The sequence below is a fragment of the Gymnoscopelus microlampas genome (genome assembly GCF_963454915.1).
Source record: "Gymnoscopelus microlampas genome assembly, chromosome: 13".
NCBI classification, from domain to species: domain Eukaryota; kingdom Metazoa; phylum Chordata; class Actinopteri; order Myctophiformes; family Myctophidae; genus Gymnoscopelus; species Gymnoscopelus microlampas.
Genome location: NC_139950.1, coordinates 36857597 through 36877091, shown reverse-complemented (window position 1 = coordinate 36877091; position 19495 = coordinate 36857597). Strand labels below are relative to the sequence as shown.

Here is a 19495-nt window from a genome sequence, read left to right as displayed (position 1 = left end):
GTGACATTTATCTGAGGAAGCGAGTCAAACTAAATGTAATGCCTACAATTCCAAGAGCTTGTCAGAGTGGGGGTCCCCAGTTCAAATATGATTATCTTGGGGGACTCGCGGCCTGAAAAGGTTGAGAGAGAACCACTGGTGTAATGTGTAATTGCTTTCTGATGATTACATACTGAACATTCAGCATATTCATCATCAACGTTGTGTTCTCGTCGTGCACTTGCTGTTCTCGCGTGACCATGGCAAGAGAGCCGCTACACGCTAGTCCCGTTTACCTGACGTCCATCTGACAGTCAGAGCCGTGCCTGGAGTTTTCCTCCAGCACTGATGGTGAATAGCTACTGCTGCGGTCTGACTGACGGCCCGGAGGAAGAAGAGAGTCAGCAGTGGCAGGAAAAAGACCGATAGTTCGGGGTTTAGCCCTTTTTTTTTTTTAGATTGATCGATATCACTCGTGTCAACTGAGATCCCTTAAAAATATAGGAAAGGGAAGGGGGGAAAAATAAAGAAAAAATGGCGGCCGCGGCCTCGCCGGGCTCCGGCGCCTCGTCCACCACCTCCTCGGACTGGATTGTGCTGAGAGACGGCTGCCTGCGTTGCGACGACGAGGGCCTGCGAAGCCTCTCCTACCACCCGGCCCTCAACGCTATCCTGGCCGTGACCAGCCGCGGCGGCATTAAAGTCATAGACGGCACGTCGGGCGCCATTCTGCAGGCTTCTGCTTTACATGGTGAGTGTCAATGTGTTTCGGCCATAGTGACAATAAACACGACACACTCAACGCAACACAGCGGTGTAACGGGGGCAATAACCTTAGCTAACGTTAGCCAACATAGCTGGGATGCAAAATAAACCAAGGTGGTGTCAGTGATGTCACAACAAAGCGGCGTGTGGTGGAACCACGGATCCAGACTCCGCGGTGGAGCTGGTCGACGCGCGTGCTGTCACGCACGATTGTATTACATATTATAGATGAGTGTAAAATGGTGTATCTTGTCCTTCGTCGAACGACACATTTTAAACTGAGAAACATGTTGAAACGCATGACACTATATCGAAAGGGTAATGTCAACAACAGACTAGCTAAGGGCCCTGCGCTTCCCATTGTCTGTGTTGCCAGGTCTGGTCTTGTGAGAGAAACAAGCAACCAGGTCTATGAAAACAAGCCCAAAAAGCTCTTCTTGGCTATTAAAAAATGGATCTACAAGCTCAAGCTCACAATGGGTGTGAGCTTGTAGATTGGCTACCTTAAGAATAATAATTGGAGGACAATTTGTACAAATTAGGAAGAATCTTGAAAACATTATTTTATCAACTCACATTTTGTATTGGGGGGGGGGGGGGTCCCTGGCTGGCAGTGGCATAGCATATTTTCAGATGGGGAGTCCGCAGACAAATGCATATTAATTTGGGGGTCCTTGACTTGAAAATGTTTGAGAAACACTGGTTTAAACAACATAAGGAAACAAGCCCAAATACACAACTACACTTTAAGAAACGAGCCCAAAAAACCGCAACCCGCAACTAACCAATATTAACCAAGCGACTTTACAGAAGAAGTCGCTTATAATAAGCGTATATGGCAACACTGCCCATTGTCCGGGACGTCACTGCTCTGTCCTTCTTATCTTTATTATTCTAGTCTACCAACCGCTGTCTGTCTTCAGGGCCTTGCTAGCTGCTGTCATCATGCTCTTGCCTGCTGTTGTACTTGCAGCATGCAATGGGAAACCCAAATAGTTCCTCACACTCAAACCATGTTGTTATGTGGCTAAATTGAAGCTGCTACAACTTGTGAACAAGCTAATGTTGGCTAACCTACTGTATGTTAATCGCATCATGACATGGTAGCATTGTCAGCTAAGTTAGCATAACGTCTGCTGCTAGCCCAGGCAGCAGCCTTACAAAGCCAATGTAATTCTGCTCCAGTATTGCAACAAATTATGCAATTGTATAACGGCCAAACGCTTCCCGTGTGGACATCGTTTTACTATTCTAGACATTTCTATATTGGCTATACAGTTAAATGTGACAATTTGATCTGAATTGACATGCTATAGCGAGGCTATCAAGCCAGTTAAAGCGTTATGTGTACACTCTGTCACTGCAAGTTTAGTCTTGTATTGTTTCCGTTTAACTTTAGCAATGCAACAGTCCCTTCTTTGTGCAGTCAGCTGATGTTAGCACATTTAATAAAGCAATTATGTTGTAAATGTTACCACGCAGAATTAATACATTGTTATCCATGGATTCGATACGTGATTCTGTAATTCTTAAACAGTATTATTGTATACGTCATATCATAGGCTAAATCAGACTCCACATTACATAACATTGTTGAGGTCGTTTAGTATTATGAATCTTCTATACTATCCCTTATAGATGGGCATGTTTCTTGCCTCAGTCTTGTCTCTTGTTGAATTTAGGTTAGTATTTAATGTTTAGTTCTTGTAGAGTTAGAGATGTTTTTTTATTATAGTAAACAAGCATTATGTAAACATGAAATAAAGTGTGCTGCCTTGGACTTGGGCTGCATCATATTGACTTAACGATACAGGTTATTTTAGTACAGTTTACTAATTCTGAAGTATCCTTTTTATATAGCCTATTTGTTTTAAGATAATTACAAATCTCACTTATAATTCCTATGCTATTATGCAGCCTTTGGTCTGTGAATTTGCATTAAAATTGAAATGGTGTGTACTGTGTAGCCCTGTATACAACTGTATACAAATGTGTTTCATGACTCATGAGCAAAATGTATTATCTAAGATTGTGATTAAATTAGTCCCCTGTTATACAGTACATCAATAATTGCCGTTAAGATTATTGGCTGCATTGTTTTGTCCTCACTTCCTTGTCATTACTTGTGATGTTACTCACCCAGGATAACAGTTCAGTTATAGAAATAAAATCACAAATTATCTTTACCATTTGAAATATTCTGTAATAATTTATGATTGTTATCACCCCTGAGTTGGACTCCAGATGATACAGGTATGCCTCAGCCTAACCTTGAGCAGCAATGATTTTTGAGAGCTAACATCTCTCCTCATGCATAATGTTTACTTGGTTCAGGTTTTTACCCCTGTGTGTACTACTTGGTTGTCAATTTATCAGTCTAGTAAGCACTGTTTTGAGAGCAATAAGCATGACCACAGACCACAATTACAAAAGTTCACCATGAAATAAACTACAGGACAACAGAACTGCCAGTCCTCCAAGTGATGTCTTTTATGAAATTGTGTGGAGTAATGTAAGTTGTAATATATAACCCATAGCCATGACTTTTCAGTTATTTATACTGTCCTAATTTATGCTGTTCTTAACTGACTTCTTTTTGCCATTTGAGCTTTATTGTGATAGCAGGGATTGACACTAAGGTCTCAGAGACACTTGCCCGTCGGGCAAGTACAGGTCATGTTCTACTTGCCCAAATGTCATGCCCACATGCCCAAAAAGTAAATTGGTACATTTTGAATTACCATTCATTTTAACACTTATTTTTTTTACTTAACTTGTGAATTCTGGGGCTGTGCGATATGGACTTACCTCAATATTTATGCCAAATAGCTATACAATATGACTATGGGTTCACACTTATATTTCTAACACGTGCAGCTCTGAAAACTATTATTTCTGCAATCCTCCACTTGCCCGAACGTTTTACTTACTTGCTACGGACAGTCAGGCAACCGTTAGTGTCAACTCCTGAGGGATAGGACAGTGAACATAGTGACGAGAGGCATATGAGAGAGGGGTAGATGACTCGAGTTAGATTTGAACTGGGCTTGTGAAGGGGACAGCCAGTCGAGATGATCAACATGAAGTTTCTTGTTATGCCTGCTGATTCTCCCAACAACGGTTAAGACCTTTGTTGTTATCTATATATTAGTTCTTAATCCAGCATACAAATAAGGAAACGAGGAGCATTTCTTACTTTCGGTTTCTATTTATACCATTCTCGTACTGCACGCTCTGGCGCTCATTCATCTGTATGGTGTGTTTGTGTAAACCTAAACTTAGCAATGGTAGGCAACTAGGCATAGCTAAGCTTTACTAGAATTATCAGTTTAAAGTGGCGCATTGTCTGTTCATGAGGAAGAGACCTTGGTGGACCTGACTACCCTTTTACTGTCTCTCATCCCTCTCTCTATCTAACAAATAGGCCTTTCAAGCATAGAGGCAGCAGAATCAGGATCATTATCTGCATTTCATTATGATAATTCATATTTTCGACTGATGTTGACTTAACTCATTCACTGCCAGAATTATTCTGGCCGCGTTTGAACACTGCCATATTTTTCATTGAAAAAAAAAAGTACTCAGGAGCCGAGATACAGAATTTTTAAGTTTTAAGTTAACAAGGAAGTGGATGGGAGTCTATATCTTCGAAAAATCATATCTCCTTGGTCTTTGGGTCAAAAAAAAAAAAAAAAATCTAAAAAAAAAAAAAAAAATTATTTTTTTAAATTTTTTAAAAAGTCGTTTTAGTCGTTCTTGGCAGGCATGGCTTATGGACAGAAGTCGTTTTAGTCGTTCTAGGCAGTATATGAGTTAATGCTGAACTGTTCATTCCTGCATGCGAGTTGTTTTAACAACATAAGTTGTAGTGTTGACCATTGGGATGGTGTCAAACCAGATGCACGGATATTGGTTGTATTACCACAATACTGTGACAGAGTTCACAACACATACAGTGTAGTCATATCTAACTTCAATTGTAAAACACATATGTGCGTGCGCCACACACTGCTTTTAAACTGGGAAAGTGCTGCACAAATCTTCCCCAGCGTATCATCCACCACTTTATTTCACTACCCTCTTCCCTAGAATAAAGATTTAATTTCAAGAGTAGAACAGAGACCTCAGAATTGGAAGTGTCTTCCGGTTCAAGGGCCCCATGAGTATGAAGCACATGACCTCACTGACAAATCCATGGTATATTTATTCTAGGCTGAAAGGAAGTGTTCAATGTGGTGTTTCAGCATAATACTTTTACCTGCTTCGAATGAACATAATACAAATATGCAGAGGATATATCAATCCTGGAATCGTCACGGTCATTGGTGTGATATAAAAATTGTGAAAAGAAAATGGATTACTGTACCTGACTAAATTGTTCTCATTTCATTCCCCCCACAGAATTGCTCATAAATGATACATGCTTCTTGTAAATATTGGTACCACTGTAGCTTCCGTCCATCTATTGCATTGACATGTTGCCCTGCCCTCTGAGGATTGCTCCTGGGCAGAAGGCAGAATCACATAACAGTCTAAGACAAAGGAAAAGCAGAAGAAAATGGATAACTTGCGATCGAATGTTTAACCCATTAAGACCTGGAACTGTGTCAATTTTAGATTTGAGCTAAAAAGTGTTATTTTACACTTTGGGCTATTCAAAAATAGCAGATATACAAGCTCATAGCGTGGCACCGAGTGCCGCGCTACGAGCTTGTAGATCTGCTATTTTTGAAAATTTGTGAAAATGTGGGCAAATCTTTGAATATATATATTTTTAAAGCAAACATTTTTAACTCAACTCTTTGCTTCTGGGGGTCCCTGGAACAAAATATTTTGATGGGGGTCCACGGCCAAATACATGTCATTTTGGGGGTCCTTGACATGAAAAAGATTGAGCACCACTGATATAGAAACAAAGTTTTTCAGAAAACTGTTGAGATTTAGGAGACATGTATAATCGGCTTCAGGTCTCAATGGGTTAATCACGTCGATAGAAGTCAAAATAGAATATTGTAGATGCTAATTTCGCAATGAATAGGACATGAAATGACATGAATTGTCATTTTCTCGTTCTACTATTCCCAGTAATAATGCTTAGCTTCTCCACCCATGAGATAATTCACAGTGGCCAAGGACTAGATTCAAACCTTTAGTTGCTCACTAATTTGCCCAGCTCACTATACTCTGCAGTGGCTCAATGACGGCTGCTCGCTTACATGACCTATAAGAATGAAGTCAGTATAATAGATCTGTATCCTGTCATGCGTCTTTCTAACCTCTCTACTCTTTTTCTTTAATGTGTTCTCTCTGTCTCCTTGGCCCAGCTAAACCCGGGGGTCGTGTCAGGTGTCAGTACTTCCCTGCAGTGGACAAGGTGCTTTTTGTGGATGACTACGCAGTGGGATGCAGAAAGGACCTAAATGGCATCCTGCTGCTGGACACGGCCCTGCAGGCCCCCGTGGCCAAGCCTGAGGACATGGTCCAGCTGGAACTGCCCGTCACAGAGGTAAGCAGGAACTACCTGGCCTTTTACTAGTCAAAGTTAGACACACTCATAAGGAAGTTATGTACGTAGATATTCACATTGTTGTTATATGAGTGGATGAAATGTCTGAGTTCATTGGTGCCAGCTTATGAAAATGATGGTGGGTGCTCATCTAAAATGAAATATATATATAAAAAGGCCTTTTTATGCATAGACAACCCTGCCACATGTACAATAACATTGTACATGTTTTTATGTTCAGCATGGTTAGCTATGAATGCAGTTACATTTCCTGTACCTTGCCAGCACTCAGAACAGGAGTGGGCTTATATAGCAGGTATTTGTCATTGTCCCCCCCCCCCTTTTTACAGTATTTATATTTGTCCCCCTTACAATCAATCTGTAAAAACAGGGACTACTTCTGTCTATGAAAACAAGCCTACAAGAAGCACCTTCTCGATTCTTTATTTAGTTAGGGTAGACGGGAAACTCAGGGCAGAGATGGGGAAGGACATTTGCAGTGATGTTTACACATTATTACTGCCACGCCCCACCTTCTTATTCTTTATAATTCTGAAGCAAGGGAACAGCCCAAAATTGATAATTTAACAGCTACTGCAACAGCATAATTTTGACCTTAGCTGGTGAGTTTGCCTATTAGCTTTCTGTCGACTACACATTTTTGCTTCGAGACTGCTATTCTAAAATATGTATCATCTAATAATGCTTGACTGCACTGTCCAATCTTTAGCTATCGATAGTAAGGTAGGTAGGTAGGTAACTAGGTGCCCATTTGGTTAAAAAAAAGGGGCTCTGGCGGCACTTTCTTTTTTTTGTTTTTTGTTAAACAGGAAATCTGGTTTGGCTCCTCCCCTTTTCAGACCACTTGTTTCCGGGTGTTTCTGTGTTTAGTACTAGTACTACTAACAACAAAATTATATGTTGAAGGGAGTAGCGCTGACAGATTCTGCTAACAGCATCTGTGTTCGAGCTTAGCTTCGTTTGATCAGAACGAATTCGTTTGAATGAGCGCCAGAGCGTGCAGTACGAGAATGGTATAAATAACCGAAAGTAAGATGATAAGATGTAAACAACTGATGGGCCCCTCCCTCCTGGATATTTAAATGAAATTTATGATGTGTGCACGACACGACAAGATAATGTTGCATGCTGTGAACCATCTGACCGTTTTTCTCGCAAAGATATAAATGTATTTTTACCTGCTGTAACAGCACAGCAGTTTACACACTATGAGTGTGTGATCATGGCAAAAAATATGGTCCTGCAGACAGTTATTTTGGCATGAACTAGTACCACAGAAGACATTTTCAGTACTTTGCCAGGTGACTATAAGTCAAACATTTCTTGGACGTAATTCTGTAACCTGCTGGCAAGCATGAATACAAATTAAAAAAGGCTTTAATTGTCCGTGTTTGCTCCAGTGCCTTCCTCCTTCTACACATACCAGTGTTCCTTCCGGAGATGCATCGGACCAGCCTGAATTTGGCTTGAGGCACGGTGGAACCCCTTTGTGCATGAATACAAAGTTTGTTGCTGACTGGTCCAGCAGTTTGCGAAATTAGTTCCGTACACAAGCGCGTGCACACACACACACACACACTCACACACACATGTTGCACACCCTCATAGATGGCTAGCCTCTTGCAGAGCCATACCGTAAAAAATATTGTTTAAAGATGTATTATGTAACAATACTATGTCTACATTTTTATTTTGAGTTGTTATTGTAATGTAACTTATACAATTGGAGTGGTTGTATTTTGTTCTTCCTGCTCTTCTGTTTACATTTAGATCCTGTGTCTGGTTTGACACAACCTTTGACATCATCTTGTTTGACACAATTTTTTTATCTGACTTCCAAAATGAAATTTCTCCACTGGGCAAGCAGGCAAGCTATATTGTCTCGGTGGTAAAACAATCAACACGACCTTCAAATCCAGGTTAGAACAGGAAAGTTACAAGTTTAGGCATATTGAATTAATCTTGCAAGGTTCACCTATTTACCCAAACTCACTTCTCTCATGTCAGGTGTTCCATTGCACCATACACACCAATGTGCTGTCATGCCTGGTGATGTGAAATGTGGGGCGTAGTGCTGGAGAACTTTAAACCCTGGACATGTGTCGATATGAGAGGTCTTGATAATCGATACAGTATGGTGAAAAGTAATATTGTGATAGTCAGCTTTATCGAGTTGTTTTGCGCAGCCCTTCCCTGCATTGACAAACTGGCTGCTTGTGGCTATGTCAACAAGTGTGTCTCTACTTTGGCCAAATAAAAATGGCAATAAATATTTATTTCACACAAGTGCAACACAAGGATAATGTTGTTCCAACTAAGACATTTGTTAAAAAAAACATTTTACATGCAAAGATTATCAACTGCAATCCAAATCCAATTGTCACACTCATTAGGTAGTTTCAGCATGTAGCGATGTGAGCTTTTTCTTGTATAGTCATCCATTGAACACCGCATGGTGATTTGTGCTGCTTCATTCGCAAACTGCACACACTTTGATAGTACAGATGAGATTAGACAGGGAGGCTTGCTGTTATTAGATGTCATGACTTAGTTTGAGGGCGATAATGTGCCGCACTTGACCAACAACTTATCAGTTCCATGCAAGTGGTAACGAAATAGTAGTGGGAGCTGAAACGGTTGCAGTTGGTGTGTCAGCAATATTCATATCAATATTTAGATCATTTTATCATGACATATCCATACTGTATATTGCAACACTTAAAAGTTGAGAAAGTGACAGCCAAATGTTTATTATGACTAATATTTAATATTTGGTATTCTTTATTTGTTGCATCCACCACACAGATGGCCTCCCTCAAACTCCTGTCCCAACATACTGTGCATTGCCATAGTGTCTTTTGATTTGAATTCTTCTGATGGTATTAATGAACCATCAAAAACGAATACAATGTTTTTTACAATGTCATTGTTTTGACATATTTGAAAACATGTTACCAGTGAGCAGAGTTTTAAATGTAATACCTCTAGCTGTTTGAGTATCATACGTCCTGCCTGTGTTTGAGAAGCAAAAACAGTTTTGATATAAATGCATTTGTGTGACATAATGTGAAGATTTTATTTATAGAGCTTTCATTTTTGTCAACAGATCGATTCATTTTAAAATCGATGTTCTGCGTTATGTCAAATGGGTATTGATGGGTATTTTATCTGTCTTATCCAGTCTTAAGATAAGAGGATATGCTGGCGCCAATTGGCTATTCATGACTTTTTGTATTTATAATGTGTGCTGAGCTGACTGCTTTGTGCTTTTATGTTGCAATTAAAAAATACAATTTATCCAGGAACTGTCCCGATAATGAATGCATCAATTATCGGCAGGCTAATGAATTGCCTGCCTATATTATATTATATTAATACTGTGCATGTTGTCTGAATTCCTTTTTAAATACTGATATGGCCCCAAATGGTACAGTATATCAAGTTCGACAAGATCGACGTTATCGCCTATTATGACACTATCAGAAGAGGGATACAAGGGTTCGAGTGGATAAAACTTTGGTGAATGTCCACATGTGGACTTTTGAGATTATAGTCAGTTTGATTCATAGGCTGTTGTTGTCATATTTAGAATATACAGACACTTTAAAGCTCGACAACAAGAATTACATGTTTATTCGTTTTATAACAGTGCTACAGCAGACCTTCCTTTAGGCAGTGTCTTTCTGTCTGCTATGTTACATTCCGTCACATGCCTTTATTACACACCAATAATCTAGAGTAAAATCAAATTAGGAACCAGCTATCAAAGCTTTGTCATCAGTTTGGTCTCAGGCAGTGTGCCGAGTGCCGACACTATAGTCACTATTTCCTCTCTTTTCATTCTGCCATTCCTTCGAGAGTTTGATCCTCTTGTAATCACTCCACAAGCCTTTAGTTTAGAAGATGTGAGTGTGCACTCACAGACAGACCATTATTTGGGCATCGCAGCTGAGATGGATGTTTCTCATTGCTATGCTCTGTAAGTGTCTCAGCATATTGATCTTGGCTACAAACCTGCTTCTGTGAAGCGAAGGTTTACAAAATACATAATCGTTTAGGATCCCAGCATGTTAGCGGTATAAAGGCACATTATGTATTGGGCACAGTTTGTTTTTGGTATGTTGTACAAGGACAGATTTCTGTTGATAGATAACAATCCCTTAAACTACCAGCAACACTAATGATGGATATTGAATAGCAATGCTTAGTTATTTGTTGAATTGTTCAATCCATTGTTGACTGACTTACAAATTGATTCAGGTAGTCATGACAGTTCTGTACATCAAACCATGCGATGCAGTAAGTTATTTTTTTTGTAAGTTGCATACCGGTATTAATAAAGTTGGGGAGCCAGGTCCCCTACTGGGCTTGGCTTCATTGACCTAGTACTGGATATTGATTTGTCCTGCTCTCATCTTTTCTGCTGCAGGCCTTTTTTCTTGTGGGCTTTGTTCTATCGTGCCTTACATCCATGAGTTTGCATTCATTAATGATGAGCCCTGTGTAACAATGGACACCGCTTAATTTCCACAGAATTTGGGGGAACTTTGGAAATATTTTTTTCCCACTGTTTTGAGTGTTGCAAAGTGTGACTTATGACTAACTCAAATAAATGTCACAGTTGGTCAGAGCTGTTGCTATTTTTAGATTCCATAACAAGCCTGCATGGTGCACAATTGTATATTATAGAGAGAGAGATGCAGGTCTTGGTAGCAGATTATCGTTAATGCCCATAATGTGTGTCTTGTGTCTGTTTCCGCTCCAGGCCCAGCAGATGTTGTCAGCCTGTCAGGAGAAGATTGACGTGTCCAACACAGAAGGATACGACCTCTTCATCACCCAGCTCAAAGAAGGCCTGAAGAATACCTCACACGAGACAGCAGCCAATCACAAAGTAGCAAAGGTGAGTCAGACACACCTTTCCTGAGGCACGTTAAATATTTGCTAGATGGGCGTGTGAATGAGGCAGAATGTCCTGATTTCTTCTCAACTTATCTGTGATGAGTTATTGTTTGCTGTTTAGTAAGGTTGGACTGAAAATGTTATCTTCCATATTGATTTTTACTAGAGAAAATGTCTAAAAGAAGAAAACAAAAAGGATGTAATTGAGTTAACTCAATATTTTATACTGCTGGTATCGGCTGTTTGTCGTTATTGCCTGCTGTTGTCAACCAAGGTATGGCTTTGAAGCTGTGCCAGAAGGTTATGAACCAAAAAAATTAAAGGCCCAGTGGGACCGGTTGACACGAATAAATAATATCACGTCAATTTGGTCCAAAGTCGTGGCAGTTTCTTTCACTTTGCATTTGTGTATTTGGAAGTTCTGTGATGGCAAGCTACGCTGAAAGCTGACATGTGAGCCATGCTGGCTGTTAAATTGATACCACTACCGTCAGTTGAGCTCTTACACGGAATCGGGTCCTTCTGAAGCTTTTATTTTGGCAAGCTGAAAACCGATTGGATGAACTAGGAAATATTACAGATAATGAGGAAGTTGTGTTTGTTAAAGCCAGAGGGCCCATGTGAACCGAGACAAGTCACCGATATTGTTAATAAAGGCTTGCTTCATACAAACCAACTCAAAAGGGCGCACCCTTACGGAAACAATCCCTTCAATTATTCAAAACCGGTTGTCTCATTAGTGTCTGCGCTGTCAGTGTTACATCATTCCCTATACACAGCTTATAGTAGTATTCTTGCTACAGATGGCAAATTGGAGGGTAATGTAATCACATTAGCGTATGATGCTTATATGGCATGCTGCATAGTTGGCTGCTAATGTAATCAGTGGCATGACCAAGGAGCTGATAAAGCAGTGGCTGCTTCTTCTAAAGGGGCTTGGCCAGCTGTCAAGACCTGCTGGGTGAGGTGTTGGTACTGGTAACAAAGCTGTCCTGGGGGACGTTATGGTGCATGTCCCACTGCTTGGAAGCTACTGAGCTAGACTTTTGGGATTTTCCGTTAGGCCTGTCGCAATTATTACATTATCGCCTAATTATTTGAGATAATCGCAATTATTTTGCGTAGTCATGACTCGTCATAATCATTCCATGTTGAGAGATTCATATATTTTGAAACATTTTCAAAGATAGTGGAAATGGCATCCCTACAAGCTCGACGACGCATTGTGAGCTTGTAGATCTGCTATTACCACTATTATCACCCTAATTTTTTTAATCAATATTGAGCATCTCTGCATTGCCTATTTCTCACCTAAAATGTTATCAGAAAGTTGGACTGTAAGGTTTAAATGCAGCTCTAGTGTTAGCTTTAACTTTAGCATTGTTAAGCACTGGGCAAGAGGGCAGAGGTTGGGCATCGCTAATATGATGACCAGCTATATTGCTATATTGAGGGGGTTTCTGCTGTGGAAAATGAAGCAAATGGACTTGGAGTTGAATTCTATGCAGTGGAAGTGGCTTTAGCTAGGTTATTGGCATTATCCAAGATATGCAAGATACTTGATTAAATTCAAATTCCCTTTGAGCATTGATTGATTGACAAAAATGCATATACATAAACATGTTTGTACATATCTGTCAAAAGTATTTAACAAAAATACATCTTGTGAGCCTATTTCCATTGTGGTCCTTTTGAGGAGAGATGCAGACAGCTTAGATAATAGCATCAAGCAAGCCACCAATCATCAATAAATAAGAATAAAGAGCTCCAGCCTTAGTGAGTGGGTTGATTTGGAAGATTGAGTTGCCTGTTGTGCAGAGTCAAACAGCCAAATAGCTGTTAGTATTGAGCTATAGCTGTTTGTGTATGGCTGAACAAACAAATAAAAGCTGCTGCTCAGGTCGTCACAGAGCAGACCCCCCCCCAACAGAAATGAGAAATGACCACTTGCCTCCAGTTTGACTGACTAAAAGCAAGACATCTATTTAGCCTTTCTACATGAAGCACCGCAGAGAGAGAGAGAGAAGAGCGAGGGGAGGGGGCAATTTATCTTTCTTCGGTAATGTGCACAAACGCTCTCCTGTTCAACAGCGGCATTGCTGTGTTTGGAAGCCTGACTGCAGTCTGCAAACACACACACACACACACACACACACACACACACACACACACACACACACACACACACACACACACACACACACACACACACACACACACACACACACACACACATCGCTGACTCTACAGACCTCTTCGGCATATTAATAACCACAGCTGGGCAGGGGGAACAAGCAGAGCTCCTGTCCTGATACCCATCACCCCTTCTTAAAACCAATTGAAAAGTAGTAAAACAAGTCAAAGGTGCGTGGCCATCAGTGTAACCCATGCATTACGCTATCAGTTTAACTATCAATGTGTTCCATGAGATCCGAGCCAAATCGCAAGGGATTCTCCCCCAGTCTGCTCATCCTGCTTCTACTGCAAAGCTTAGATTTATCCCCCCCGCCATGGGTCAGGCTGCCAGGAGGCACCCTCTCTCGCTGCCTTCCTGTTGGCACTGCCAGGCGCAAGAGTTACTTCTGCAGCAAATCACCCTCATCACCACCCAACTTTCCAGGCTGCCAGTCTTTCTGCCCTGCTAGGTTGCCCTCTGGCTTCAGAGCCAACCCTCACAAAAGTGCCTCAATGACGGATCCATGCGCTGTCAAGGACTCACCAATTTTCCCACCCTAGCAGGCAGTGCTGCTCTTAAAAGTCTAAAAATTGTATTGACTGCTTGGCCACAGATGGCTAAAAGTTTTTGTGACAAACCTTGAGCCATCTTGGATAAATATAGAAACTTTTTAACTTTGTCACTCAATTTTGCTGAATTTCTTGGAAGATATTGTTTATGTTTAAAAGTACATGTTGTTGGTGTACAACAAATCATCTGATAGATATTGTATAATAAACCAACATCACCATTGTGATCTCCCAAGTTATGATTCTATAACAAATGCGTCTTATTATTTGATATCATAAGACGCAAGAATGACTTGTCTATGGGTGGGTTATGATACCCGGACCACAAATAATCGTCAAATTAACACGGCACCAAGTATGATCAAGGGTACGCCATACTGTGTGCGTCATTGCCTACCCTTAGCTGTACCACCGCTAGTATCACTCGGACGTGGATTTTGACAGTTTGCTCCCAGGACATGGAGAACCAGGCCAGTGGACACATGCCCACAGGAAAAGCCAACCAATCAGACAGACAGACTGTAAACCTCTCAGTCCTCTACGTCGCATCCTTTTTGCCCCATTTCATTCAGCATACATGTCCATTTTGCCTCAGTAGACTTGAATTAAAGGCTAGTCACTTATTTTTTTCCCCTGTGGTTTTCTTTCTTCCCACCCCTTTCTTGTAGACTTCTACCTAATGTCCAACACAGGGCCAGTAAGGGCTGGTACCAGTGGCAGTTTTCCCTGCTGCCTGACCACTTTCTTTGGCGCCGGGCCAACTTGTGCTGCTATAACAATCAGCATGTGTCCCGGCTGATGGATTTCCCTTTTAACTTTCCCACTGACCTCTCCAGGAGCGCTAGCGCATACGTAGTCCACAGGATGGGAGAATATTGACTTGGCTGATTTTGGATATTTTAAATAAAATACATTTGACTCTTTTTGGTTATAAAGGATGATTCCTTCTCTGCTTCCCTGTGTTGTCAGGATTGTGTATCCCCACTGCATTGTATGATGAAAGAGGTTTTTATTATGATTTGGTATTATGATGCCTTTCTTGATCTCATTTTAGCTGTCCTGCTTTTACCCCGGTCAGATAATCCTTCATCTGTGCCTCTCTCGCGCTGTAACAGTCTCACACTCTGCCTCTCTCGTTCCTGCTTCTTTCCCATTTCACTTGTTTTTAACCCATTGAGACCTGAAGCCGATTCTACATGTCTCCTAAATCTCAACAGTTTTCTGAAAAACTTATGTTTCTATATCAGTGGTTCTCAATCTTTTTCATGTCAAGGACCCCCAAAATTATATGTATTTGGCCGCGGACCCCCATCAAAATATTTTGTGCCAGGGACCCCCAGAAGCAAAGATTTGAGTTAAAAATGTTCGCTTTAAAATAATATAAAAATATTAATTTTTGCACATTTTCTCGATTTTTCACAAATAGCAGAACTACAAGCTCGTAGCGCTGCACTCGGTGCCGCGCTACAAGCTTGTATATCTGCTATTTTTGAATAGCTCAAAGTGTAAAATAATGCTTTTTAGCTCAAATCTAAAAATGACACAGTTCCAGGTCTTAATGGGTTAATGTTTTACTTTTTCCCTCCCCTTCTTTCTCCAGTGGGCAACAGTGACCTTCCATCTGCCTCACCATGTGCTGAAGCTGGTGGCCGGTGCCATCGTCAACGAGCTGAAGAAGATCAACCAGAACGTGGCTGCCTTGTCCGTGGCCTCGTCCATTATGGACAGGCTCTCCTACCTCTTGTCCAGCGCTAGGCCAGAGCTTGGGGTCGGCCCCGGGCGTTCTGTAGATAGGTATGGATGAATACACTGATGGAAATGGTACATTAGATTCTAAACGCCTAGTTTATACTTTGTCGTACGATGGTATCACTCACTGAAAATAGCTGATCTACAAGCTCGCAAGGAAGCTTAAGGAGGAAACATACCACACGTAAAGGTTGTTTTACTCTCAAAATATGTTCTTCTTTTTCATCAAGAGATCAAGTACTAAGATTGTTATTAAGTGTATCGAGGGTAACTTCAGATGGGTAAAGATACTTTTAATGTAGGCAATGGTGCAAGGGAAATCAACTTGCCGATCAACATGAAGAGAACCCTAAATACAAAGATGTGTGTCACACAATACAGTTTATGCGCATGTCACATAATAGTGACACCTAACACTTGTGTGTGTTTCAGGTCACTGATGTACAGTGAAGCTAACAGGAGGGAGACATTCACATCATGGCCTCATGCAGGCTACAGGTGGGCTCAGCCTGATCCCATGGCCCAAGCAGGATTCTACCACCAGGTAGGCCCTAGGATGTCTCACTGCCCTCTTTGCCTAGATCTGCTGCTCTACAGCAGCAAATTAATTTGAAATATAACACTAATTCACTGTATACATGCATGCCCTACCGTGCATACAATATGGGCGTGCTGCATAAGGAACTGAACAGTTTATTACGGTGTGGCTCTGAAGAAGTCTGTGTCTGTGATTCGGGGGCTAATCTCTAACCGATGAGCACCAGATTTGTTTGTGCACGCTGCCAGTATTTCACATAACTGTTGCGTTTTATATATATTTGAAATATTTCACTTACATTTTATAATGGAAGTAAGTGGCGGACCTGGCTGAAACCTTGCCCGAATATGGAGTCATCGTAGTACTAACATACTACATACTACAGAGCATGTGAGCGGAGCTGGAGGATTTTTAACGTAGCGGGGAGTGGGTTTATAAAATGGTCGGAGCGAGCAACATGAGCGAATAGTGAGGGTAACAACAGCCCCCTGAAGCGTGGAGCGGCATTTCCCCCCGCTCCACTCCGCTCACATGCTCTGGTACTGACATCATGGTATTGATGAGTAATTTGTGACTGACATCAAAGACTGGCCACATGAAGCTTGAGATCCACATGGAAGCCACACCGTTATTAGCCCCGTCTAGTTTGTACTGTGCATGGTGACACGCTTGTGTGTCAATTTAGAGAAAGATCATTCAGTCAGGAAAAGAACAAAGCAATGTGTTTTACTTTTGATGTTACCGTGCATGTACCGTATAGGGCCTAGGCTATATAGAATGTATACATGGCACAGAACCAGACCGTCGTTAAATGTTAACTTTCGGGATTTGCTTTTTTAAAGTTTTCATTTTGATTTAGCCCAGTTGCAAAAAGGGAATGGGCACATAGAAATATAGGTGTAAAATTATAAAAAATATAATTGTGTCACAGTAGAGACTCCATGCAACATCGTATCATGAAAATGCCATCAATTTATTTATCGAGCTTTCTGGGTATAGAGCTTCTTAAGAACATGTTCTAAAGAAGGTCATGTACCGAGAATCTCAACTAATAAATAATGGTGTTTTCAATACATGTTCTGAAGAAGATCTTGTACCGGCTCAACTAATAAATCGATGGTGTTTGCATTACTGTGTTGCATGGAGTCTCTACTTGATTACTTGATATACCGTATTTTCTTTTAGCCCAGAGTCAAGAGATTGTAGCCATGGAGATGCCACCTCTTGTTAAGCTTGGATGAATTGCTGTCATGCAATAAGCTTGGTGCTCCGTTGTCAAGGTGTCCTCACAAAAAAAAAAAAGCAATAAATGTAATTTAGGTCGTCCGTGTTTGTCAGCAGCTAGAATGATGAATATAAATGATCGCCCATGCAGCAAAGATGGACTGGATGATAATTTGTTGATCACATACTTTTTATCTGACTCGTAGCGTGCAGCCTGCTTTTTTATCTCGCTTTACAGCTGTCGCAACGCATGTCTGTTTGGGCTATCAAAAGAACGCACAGCACCACTGATTCAGCATGGTTAGTACCAAAAGTTCCCGGTTGAGTCAGTTGGTAGTGGAGAGGGCAAAAAAAGCGTGCCATGCCTTCCTGTGCCGTGCATGCAGGTGATGTGGAGAAGCTCCAAAAGCCAACAAGATCAATGCAGAACAAGATTGTCAGAGATGTTTGACATGCTGAGTTCGTCCTCACTGCGAGGTCGCTCATGTGACAGTTCAGTGTGCAGTGGCACTTTAGCTTGTGCTTTTGTGTTGAGTAAGTGCATTTCTATGACTCTGTAATTCTCAGTTTCTCTCTTATGTGCTGCAGCCTGCCTCCACAGGTGATGACAGAGCCATGTGTTTCACCTGCAGCGTCTGTCTAGTCTGTTGGGAGCCTACAGATGAGCCATGGTAATAATGATAATAACAACAACAATAAATATTAATACCGGTAATAGTAATTTGGATAATTTTTTGTTGCCTGATTGGCAACCCACCTGAAAAGGTTTAGCTTTGTCCATGTTCTTCTTTAAATTCATTTATTACATCAAAGTCCCTGATACACATCAAACTAACGTAACTCAACCCTTCTCTCGGAACTCCTCCTCCCCCAGGTCCGAGCACGAGCGACATTCCCCCAACTGTCCATTTGTGAAGGGCGAGCACACGCAGAATGTGCCACTGTCGGTGACGCTGGCTACCAGCCCAGCCCAGTTCCCCAGTAGCCCTGATGGCTCAGACAAGATCGCGTGTTACGGCTTCGGCAGCTGTCCCCACTTCTTGGCAGCCGCCACAAAGAGGGGCAAGATCTGCATCTGGGATGTGTCCAAGATGATGAAGGTAAGATTAGATTTATTGAAACAACAAAAAAAATTATTTGTCCAGCTTTATGTTGTCTTGTCACAAAAAAAGAAGAGAATAATGCTATTATCTAGACAAGATGATCCAAGTATACATTTTTCACAAGTGGGATAGCAAGTCAGTTTCATTTATATAGGATATTACAAAACAATAAGGCATTTCTTTTTAATACTTTTAACTGAAAGTACAGTAATCCCTCCCACAAACATAAAATAAAGTATTTCAAAAACTCAAAAACAAAATCCATCTATCCATGTTTCTGGTGCTGTTAGTCAAATAATGTCTGAATAATGATCTTTGATTGCCTGTGCTGCCTTTGTAAATATTTTTTTTTGATGTGTCTGATGTTGTTGAATACGTGATGCAATTGTTTTTTTTTTGTTTTTGCTTTTTGTCTGTTTTTATTTTGTGTATTGTGTATGTCCATAATGTGATTACAGAATGTATGAAAATTGGAAATAAAATTCAAGTGCTAAAAAAAACAACAACTCAAAAACAAAATCCATCTATCCATGTTTCTGGTGCTGTTCAGGTGCACTTGAAGTTTGAGATCAACCCATATGACCCGGCCATCCTGAGGCAGTTGATCCTGTGTGGCAGTGAGCAGAGCCAGCAGACACTTACAGAGGCCCAGAGACCAACCCTGGCCTGGCTGGAGGACTCCTCCTCCTGCTCTGATCTCCCCAAACTAGAAGGAGACAGGTAACAAACGCACACGCGCACACACACACACACACACACACTGAGTGTTTGGCAAACAAGTTTTGTCCATTTGTCAAGTTTTAAGTTGCGCTGATTGGTCTGCTGCTATATCAGACCTAGGGGACATTAGTTGTTTATCACAGTCTGTTGTCTTCCCATGCCTTCTGTTCCAGTGATGACCAGTTGGAGGACTCAGACAGTGAAGACCATTCCAGATCAGAGTCAATCACAGGTATTGAGACT

General features: G+C 41.1%; 1 protein-coding gene across 25 annotated transcripts in view; it reads left to right on the top strand.

The window, feature by feature from the left end:
- Nucleotides 1-294: 294 nt before the first annotated feature.
- birc6 (baculoviral IAP repeat containing 6) overlaps nt 295-19495 on the top strand; it is a 144985-nt gene continuing 125784 nt past the window's right edge. For all 25 annotated transcript variants that reach the window (XM_084076278.1, XM_084076272.1, XM_084076277.1 and 22 more), the window contains exons 1-9: nt 295-730; nt 6069-6250; nt 11037-11174; nt 15519-15712; nt 16100-16211; nt 18018-18100; nt 18304-18529; nt 19083-19252; nt 19426-19484. In XM_084076278.1, coding sequence (XP_083932404.1) covers nt 514-730; nt 6069-6250; nt 11037-11174; nt 15519-15712; nt 16100-16211; nt 18018-18100; nt 18304-18529; nt 19083-19252; nt 19426-19484 — 1381 coding nt within the window. In that variant the 5' untranslated portion in view covers nt 295-513. The remainder of the gene's footprint in view (nt 731-6068; nt 6251-11036; nt 11175-15518; nt 15713-16099; nt 16212-18017; nt 18101-18303; nt 18530-19082; nt 19253-19425; nt 19485-19495) is intronic.